Consider the following 9,649-nt stretch of genomic DNA (forward strand, 5'->3'; position numbering starts at 1 on the left):
TACATCCACTTCCTGGTGGTTCAGGCCAAAGTGAAGAAGGTCAAGTATGATGGAGGAGATGAGACAGATCCACACTGGAGTCCAGAGAACAGGAAGGTAATTGAGTCTCTGGGAAAATTGGCTTTTGATCAGCTGCAGAAAGGAAACCTGATCTTCTATGAATCAGACCTGACAGAGTGTGGCATCGATATCAGAGCAGCCTCAGTGTACTCAGGAGTGTTCACACAGATCTTTAAAGAGGAGAGAGGACTGTACCAGGACAAGGTGTTCTGCTTCATCCATCTGAGTGTTCAGGAGTTTCTGGCTGCTCTTCATGTCCATCTGACCTTCATCAACTCTGGACTCAATCTGATGGAAGAACAACAAACAACCTCTATGTGGTCTAAATTATTTAACAAATCAAATCTTCAAACTCTCCAAAAGAGTGCTGTGGACAAGGCCTTACAGAGTCCAAATGGACACCTGGACTTGTTCCTCCGCTTCCTCCTGGGTCTTTCACTGCAGACCAATCAGACTCTCGTACGAGGTCTGCTGACACAGACAGGAAGTAGCTCACAGACCAATCAGGGAACCGTCCAGTACATCAAGAAGAAGCTTAGTGAGAGTCTGCCTGCAGAGAAAATAATCAATCTTTTTCACTGTCTGAATGAACTGAATGATGGTTCTCTAGTGGAGGAGATACAACAGTCCCTGAGATCAGGACGTCTCTCCAGAGATAAACTGTCTCCTGCTCAGTGGTCAGCTCTGGTCTTCATCTTACTGTCATCAGAAAAAGATCTGGATGTGTTTGACCTGAAGAAATACTCTGCTTCAGAGGAGGCTCTTCTGAGGCTGCTGCCAGTGGTCAAAGCCTCCAACAAAGCTCTGTGAGTAAATATGTGATCATACCTTTATTTGGAAATAATGCATAGTCAGTGATGTTTTTGATCAGAAGTCAGTAATTGATGATGACTTTGTGTTCTATTATTGGAAGAACTTGCATCTCTAAGTAGGGGAATTTTCTTCTTCAACTGTAACATTTTTCATGGCTTAATCATGTACTATTATCAAATTCACTGTAAAAAATAGAACCCAAACAAAAAAAACAAACAACTTTCTGTCATTGTCAGTTCTCACTCACCTATCTTTTCATCTTCCCAACAAAAAGTTGTGAATAACACAGAGCTGAAGGGTTTGTTTGTTTGTTTGTTTGTCTGTACAGTAGATCCTTCCTCAGTCAGTGTTTATCTATCTTGAGGCATGCTCATTCATTCAGGTAAAGAAACCTCAGAAAGTTTATTCTGTTCATCTGGACGTAGGATTTTCAGCGGGAGAAATGTTTTGACATCCAAGTGACTTCTTCAGTCTTGGCTGACTACAGGTTTCGCCAACCTTATAAATAGTACCTTTCCATAGTGACTTAAACTAGCACACTTAATGGCTGTGAAGTCAGTTGCATGATTGTTAATATGCAAGTTGTCATGAGCATTGATCTATGGCAATTGGTTCCATTTATATAGAGATGGATAACTGCTGCAATCACAGCATTGTAAGATGGTGACAGATGGTAAATGGTAAATGGCCTGTATTTATACAGCGCTTTTACTAGTCCCTAAGGACCCCAAAGCGCTTTACATATCCAGTCATCCACCCATTCACGCACACATTCACACACTGGTGATGGCAAGCTACATTGTAGCCACAGCCACCCTGGGGCGCACTGACAGAGGCGAGGCTGCCGGACACTGGCGCCACCGGGCCCTCTGACCACCACCAGTAGGCAACGGGTGAAGTGTCTTGCCCAAGGACACAACGGCCGAGACTGTCCAAGCCGGGGCTCGAACCGGCAACCTTCCGATTACAAGGCGACCTCCCAACTCTTGAGCCACGATCGCCCACTGACAGATGTACTGTTAGGCCCTTCCTCGATTCAGATTTGGTCTTTCCCTTTTCATGCAAATGGCCTCCTTGACTCCGTGCTCAAACCAGTGTGTCACGGTTAACAGAGTGAGCCGTGTGGAGGAATAAATGAGGACCCAAATGCAGGCACTTGCTGATATGCCAGGGAGGTTTATTGCAAAACAAAACACAATGCGAAGATGGCAAAATGGAACCAAAAGTAACCTGAACTGGGAGAAACTAAACAACTAAAAAGCAAACCTGAACACGAAGGATGGAGAGCGAAGGTACATGAAGGATGACGTCAGGGAGAACACACGGTAGATTTACAGACAGACCAGCAATCAGCACACGAGTTCACATAACCTAAGTACACACTGAGGAACACAGGGAAATTACACACAGGTGGGGGTAACAGCTGGATCTTATGAGACAGGGGAAACACTAACATCAGCGACCTACAGAGGGAGCAAAAACAAAAGTCAGAATGCCAGTTCACGAAACCATAATAATAATAATGATGATAATAATAATAATAATAATAATAATAATAATAATAATAATAATAATAATATACAAAACCAAAATCACTGAGTTCATGGACTCAGGACCATGATACAGTGTTCCTCCGTGTCCTTGATGTGTACATCCTCATCATTGAGTGTCCACTGGCTTGTAGGTGTAAATAGACTGAAGCTTTTCTGAGTCCTGGCAGTGTTCATGCCTTTTTTTTTTTCCCCACTTAAGCAATACTTGTAAGTCTGGTAGACTCACAACCTTTTGGAGTTTTAAATCAATCCAGCCATAAAGCAAATTATGTAAAGCTATGATGTTGTTTACTCCACCTTAGTTCCAAGCAATACAGACCACATGTACAGTGAGTATTTTGTATTTTTGCATTTCTTAAAGCAAAGAGGAAAAAAAAAAAGAAATGTTTAGCTTGAACAAGTATGTAAATCAAGGTTTCTTATTACTACTGATGCTTCCTTCTTTGCGCTTAATTGGAAGTTAAAAAGATTCATGTCAGTCTGTAACAATAAGAATAACTTTCTACAATCTAGACTGAATCTACACTTGCTGGACTCCCTGTCCATCCTGAACACACAGTGTTTTTTGTTTTAGATGTTTAGCTTATTGATTAACCATGAATTTTATTGCTCACTGGCATTTTTCTTTGACTGATTATAATATGTGAACTGATATAATTTTTATAACAAATATTGCTTATTGTTCGTTGTTTTCAGGCTGACTCACTGTAACCTCTCAGAGAGAGTCTATAAAGCTCTGTCGTCAGTTCTTGGCTCCCAGTGTTCTAGCATGATAGAGCTGGACCTGAGCTACAACAGCCTGGAGAATTCAGAACTGGAGTTTCTATCTTCTGGACTGAAGAATCCACAATGTAAACTGAACACACTGAGGTCAGTTCAAATGATATTTTATTTTTCATCAGTTGACAAAATTAACCAATTAAATATTTTAGCCAAAACAAGTGAATTTAATTCATGTATTGTTATATATTACTAAGGAATTATGGGTTCCTGAAAAAATTGTATTGGATGTTATCAAACTTAATGACTCCTGATCACACTTTTACACAAGCATTGGTTTTAATGTTTGTCTTATTTTTCAGACTGAGTCAATGTAACCTCTCAGTGAAAAGTTTTGAAGCTCTGTCCTCAGTTCTCTGCTCCTCTCGTCTGAGAGAGCTGGACCTGAGCTGCAACAACATTTGGGATTCAGAAGTGAAACTTCTGTCTTCTGGACTGGAAAGTCCACAATGTACACTGAACATGCTGAGGTCAGATCAAATGATATTTTATTTTACATCAGTTGACAAATAACAACCAAAAAATCTGATGTCATTCATGTGTTGTTACATCTTAGTAAGGCATTTGAACACCAGTATTTCTTTATTGTTTGCTTTTATTTTTTCCCCAGGCTGAGTCATTGTAACCTCTCAGAGAGAAGCTGTGAAGCTCTGTCCTCAGCTCTCAGCTCTCAGTCCTCTAGTCTGAAAGAACTTGACCTTAATAACAATAGCCTGCAGGATTCAGGAGTGAAGTGTCTGTCTGTTTCACTGCAGAGTCCTCACTGTACACTGGAAACTCTCAGGTCAGGATTAAAACTTTTCCACTGATATATATTTTAATCTTAATTATATTATTGTGTAAACAGAAAAGCTTTATACAAAATATACACTGCCAGTCAAAGGTTTGGACACAAATTCTCGTTTAATGTTTTTTCTTTACTTTCATTACTATTTACATTGTAGATTATTCTCAATGAACACATAGGGAATCACATAGTTTTTTTAAAAAAACGTGTGAAATAACTCAAAATATGTTTTATAGCTTGAATTACTTTAATTACTGCTTTGCACACTCTTGGCTTCATGTGGTAGTCACAATTCTTCTCTACTCATCTTAAATACACGAACATCACAGTGATGTGTGCTGAGCCCCTGCTATATTCCTTGTTCACACACGACTGTGTCGCTAAACATAGGTCCAACACCCTAATCAAGTTTGTGGATGATACAACCATCATAGGCCTCATCATGAACAATGATGAGACTGCACTATTGAGAGTAGGTGATGGCACTGTACAAGTGGTGTCTGGATAATAACCTGTCTCTCAATGTCAGCAAAACAAGGGAAATGATAGTGGACTACCGGAAATCACCAGTCGGGGAACACTGGCCCATCCACATCAACGTTGTCAAGGTCGAAAGGGTAAGCAACTTCAGATTCCTTGGAGTCAACATCACTGAGGATCTCTCCTGGAACCTTCACACAGACACTGTAATCTGAAAAGCTCGCCAGCAACTGTAACACCTGTAGAAGTTTGAGATCATGTTGGCATTCATGCCAAACTTCCTCAGCCTCCTCAGGAAGTACAGGTGTGCAATTGAGAGCTTGCTGACGAGCTGCATCGCAGTTTGGTATGGGAGTTGCTCTGCCAGCAACCAGAAATCACTACAGAACGTGGTGAAGGCAGCAGAGAACATCACTGGCATGAGGCTTCCTGCCATTCAGGGCATTTATCTTCAGCGGTGCCTCTGTAAAGCACACAGCATCATCAAGGACCACAGCCACCCAGCACGCCAGCTGTTTTCCATGTTACCATCTGGCAGATGTTACAGGCGCCAGTCTGCTTGGACTACAAGACTTAAAAACTGTTTTTACCATCGAGCCATTCGACACCTCAACACCTGAAAACACACCTCACTTCACAGGATGCAAACAGATACTGTCTTACAGTTGTTCAAGTACACTCTACAATCTGCACTGTTCACTTCACTTTTATCAATATTCACAAAAACTCATACTCTGTGCAATACTATACTGACTGCCACTTTTAATCTTGTACTGCACATGAACTTGAACTGCTGCTCACTCCTGCCACTTTATTTTCATGTGCAATTACGTTGACACCCCCCCTCAAGATTTCGATGGATAGGTATTGCTCTCCTTCTTGGTCATATTGCCCTTTACACAGCCTGGAGGTGTGTTTGGGGTCATTGTCCTGTTGAAAAATAAATGATGGTCCAACTAAACGCAAACTGGATGGGATAGGATATCACTGCAGGATCCATAAAGGCCTGATTAGCACAGTCTCCTCTGAAGAGTGGATGTAGAGAAATGTCTGCTACTGGAACTCTGTGTGGCATTTATCTGGGCTTTAATCTGAGATGCCCTTAACTTTTGCTTCCTGAGGCTGATAACACAAAAGAATTTATCCTCCGCAACAGAGGTGACTCTTAGTTGTGATATAGAGCGCTGTGGCAGGCTGGAGCAGGAGTGAACTCACGGAGGCAGCTTTAATGCTCTATCAAAATTTAAATAATACAAAACCGGGAATAAGAAAACAAATCTAAAAAAACTGGGAAGTTAAGAACGTAGGAAAGTAGAAACCAGAAGCCTGGGAAAAACGCACAGCAATGTGCAAAGATGTGACTAGGGGCCCATAGGGCTTAAATGCACAGAGGATAATGAGGGAATGGGATACAGGAGCGAAACACAGCTGGAACCAATGGCAAATACTGAGACCCAGGCTGTATCCCAATTCAGGGTCTGCAGCCTTAAAGGCCGCATTTTAAGGCCGATTACGTCACAGCGACGCGACGAAGGCTGTCCCAATTCAAAGGCTGCTCGAAATGCGGCCCTCAAATGCGTCCTTCATTTCCCTGAATTTTAAGGACGTGGTGGTGTAGACTTCGTGGCCCAACATATCCCAGAATGCATAGCGCAGAGGTGGGTGTGGATAATTTTGCCGAAAAAAAAACGGCGGATGAATATCATGTCACTTATTTATGTGCAAATGTTTAATAACGAAGAACATCAAAACATGACTGTTGGCCACATGTCGGCAAAGTTATGTGACATAAGTGACGTTTGTACTAACTTGGTTTTACAGCCTTTACTTTAAAATATACGCTGTTCAATAGCTGAGCTTAATCTTACAGAGAATGATCAAAGCTCATGTAGAAACAAACAAACAAATGAACAAAAGATTTTCTCCTTCATTTCTGTCAAACAAAGCTGTATGAAACATTTCCAGCTGTTAGTATCATGGTTGCTAGGCAACCTGGGCAGCGCAACGGAGGCTAGACCGTCCCATATCACAAGCCTCGCACTTCCGGCCTTAGCGGTCTTTAAGTACGCGGCCCTTGAGGATCGTTGAGGCTGCGTACTTTAAGGCTGCAGACCCTGAATTGGGATACAGCCATTGATACAAAACTGAAAACACTGAACACAGGACTTGGAACTGTCAAAATAAAACATGAAACATGCAACATTTACAAAGACGCGGACTTGACACTGTCACGGCTGACGAGGCAAGCCATGTGGAGGTGAAGAAAGGACCCAAATGCACCCAGAGGTTGTGATTTGAACAAGCTGTCAAAATCAGATGACTATTGCACACACTAGAGAGCAGGCTGGATGGATGCACTGGACCCTCCAGTGGGGACCAAAGATGGCTGAAATGATCCAGATGGCAGATGGCTGAATGGGCCCCTCGGACCCTCCAGAACCCCAAGCGGACACAAGGAAATGCTGGCTGGGCTCTCTAGAAGCCCCAGTGGATGAGGCAGATGCCGGTGTGGGAGCCACGGAGTGCTGGTTTGGCTAACCTGAGCCTCCAGCAGATGCAGGGCCAGAAGGTATGGGGACCCCTGGCTGTATGGGTAGCTGAACTGATGGCCGAACTGACGGTTGAGTAAATAGCTGAGCTACTGATTGAACTGCAGGCTGTGCTAATGGTTGAGCTGCACACTAGGGAGAAGGTTGAACTGCATACTGAGGAGAAAGCAGAGCTAATGGTTGAACTGCAACCTGAGCAGGTAACTGAACTGCAGACAACAGAGCAGGAGACTGAGCTAAGGGCGACTGAGCAGGAGACTGAATTAGAGACTGAGCAGACAGCAACACAGGAGACTGAACTAGAGACTGAACTGATGAAAAAACAGATAGCAGAGCTACATGGGTTTTGTCTACAAACCCATGTACTGGAAATCTCGTTTGGCTCTTTGTGGAAGAACTTCTAATCCCTGATCCTATGAGGTTCTGGAGCTGGTGTGGATGAGTCACCCAGCTTGACTCCCTTGGCGTACTTAGCCCTGCAGTTTAAATCTTATCAGTCACACTTGTGTCCCCTGGTTTCTTTCAGCAGCTCCTCTTTCTGGCTTCTCTGTATAAATTTACATGTTCCATACATAAAATGAAGCAAGATCACATACAGGCCAAAGTGTCATGCCATTGCTGGTCTGGATGGGATACACTGCCTGAAATGGAGGCAAACTCTAACCCACAGGCGAATCGTCCACAGTTACACTTTGCCCAGTGTCATAAAAGGCAAGGCAAGGCAAGGCAAATTTATTTGTATAGCACAATTCAACAACAAGGTGATTCAAAGTGCTTTACAGAGACATTAGAAACAAAAGCAAATAAAAAGCATGATTTAAAATTGATTAAAACAAGCAAACAAACAAACTAACTAAACACACACATTTCACACCTGTTCGCGCGATCTGAACCCTTATCGTAAGGGGAGCTACCAGTCCTTCTGTGGACGAGCTACTTTCTATTTTAAATTCCCTGAATTTAAAATACTCTCTAGACCCAGTCTAGACCCAGCTGGGGAGCTACCCAGAGCTCTAAACCCACTTAACAAACAAACAAACAAATAAAACAGTATATAAAATCAAAACAGATAAAATCAGAACAGTAGATAAAATCAGTAGTTAAAGTTTTGAAATTTAAGCTTAACAAACAAACAAAACAGTATATAAAATCAAAACAGATAAAATCAGAAATAGATAAGATCAGTAGTTAGTGTTAGTATAAAAGGGGAACCCGGTCCACCCACTAGTCCCACACAGTGCAGACTGCCTTCTAACATGTCTTGATTCAGGATAATCAAATCTGATGATCCTTGAGAGCTTTCATGTGAAAGCTCTTCACAGACATTGTAGCTCTAAAAATTTCTCTCCATGTCTCAGCATCCCTCGGACTTTCAGTCAACTCCCCTCTTGACCTGTATACACCAAGGATGAGGATCCCAATGTAGGCCTACAAATGTGTGATGTCTTCATGATGTTTTTTCTGCTGGTCACTGAAAATAAGTTTCACCTCAGGACTGGTTATATCCAGAATAATTTTCTGATTGACTTGATATCTTGAAAATGACTTGCTGCAAACATGTGTGTCCTGGTAAAATTCGTCTTATGTTAGCAGCTGAGCAGGGACTCTGTCACTGAGGGATTCCAAGTGACGGCCACCTTTAGATTTACTTTCAGAACCAGAATGAAATTATTTCTAAATTATCCTCCTATTGTGAGACATCTTCCTCTTCCATGTCACTGTATGCCTGACTCTCTTCAAATATGAGTTCTAGAGTCCTCTGACAGCTCAACCTTTTGGTCACACTGATTGTGGAAGATTCTGTAATGTGACATGGAAGTGTTTATCTGTTTTGCCCTCTGGACTTGTGTTTTGTGTTTTTCTTTGTTTGTTTGTTTGTTTGTTTTTCTGTTAAAAATTTCAAATGGGTCAATATGAATATTGTACAAGGGATAAATGATCGCTCGATTCAACAGGTCTGTCAGTAATCAAGCCTGGGTGTGGCTAGTGAAATTGAATTCAGCATTCCAAAATGCAAATAAAAAAATATTGATCAATCATTCAGTTCATAATTTAGCATGAAAGGGAATTATTGTTTCACTGAGGTACTACATAGCCTGTGTGTGGTAGGCAGGAATATTTTTTTTCAATTCAGAAATGAAATCTTCATTTAAAAACTGCATTTCCTACTCAAGTTTTAATTTTCCAATATTAAAATTAATTTGATAGAACAGAGGCAACATTTTGTATTTTGGTCTAGACAACCCAAAATGTGATGTCAAATCAAATCAAATCACTTTTATTGTCACATCACATGTGCAGGTACACTGGTACAGTACATGTGAGTGAAATTCTTGTGTGCGAGCTTCACAAGCAACAGAGGTGTGCAAAAAATACAATAACGTAAAACAAGCAAAATATAAGAATGGCTAAATCTGAGACTAATAAATATATGTACAATATATAATAGTATATGCATTACTGGATGTGTATACTAGATATGTTTTTCTACATGTGTGTGTGTGTGTTTGTGTATACATATTTTACAAATTACATAGAGTAAACAATAAAATAAAATATACAGAGGTTGGTAGTTGGACATGTGCAAAACAAGTGGCATTTATATACAGTGTGGAGTGCATAATGTT

At 41.3% G+C, this 9,649-nt stretch overlaps 1 protein-coding gene across 1 annotated transcript in view; it reads left to right on the forward strand.

Annotated features, from left to right (window-relative positions):
* LOC102310549 (NACHT, LRR and PYD domains-containing protein 12-like) overlaps window positions 1-9,649 on the forward strand; it is a gene marked incomplete at its 5' end in the record, with an annotated part of 14,614 nt that continues 4,965 nt past the window's right edge. Inside the window, 4 exons of the mRNA XM_014330628.2 lie at window positions 1-866; window positions 3,123-3,296; window positions 3,509-3,676; window positions 3,817-3,990. Of these exons, the coding sequence (XP_014186114.2) occupies window positions 1-866; window positions 3,123-3,296; window positions 3,509-3,676; window positions 3,817-3,990 (1,382 nt within the window). The remainder of the gene's footprint in view (window positions 867-3,122; window positions 3,297-3,508; window positions 3,677-3,816; window positions 3,991-9,649) is intronic.

Source organism: Haplochromis burtoni, unplaced genomic scaffold, assembly GCF_018398535.1.
Source record: "Haplochromis burtoni strain Fernald_Lab_line unplaced genomic scaffold, NCSU_Asbu1 Contig_932, whole genome shotgun sequence".
Lineage (NCBI taxonomy): Eukaryota > Metazoa > Chordata > Actinopteri > Cichliformes > Cichlidae > Haplochromis > Haplochromis burtoni.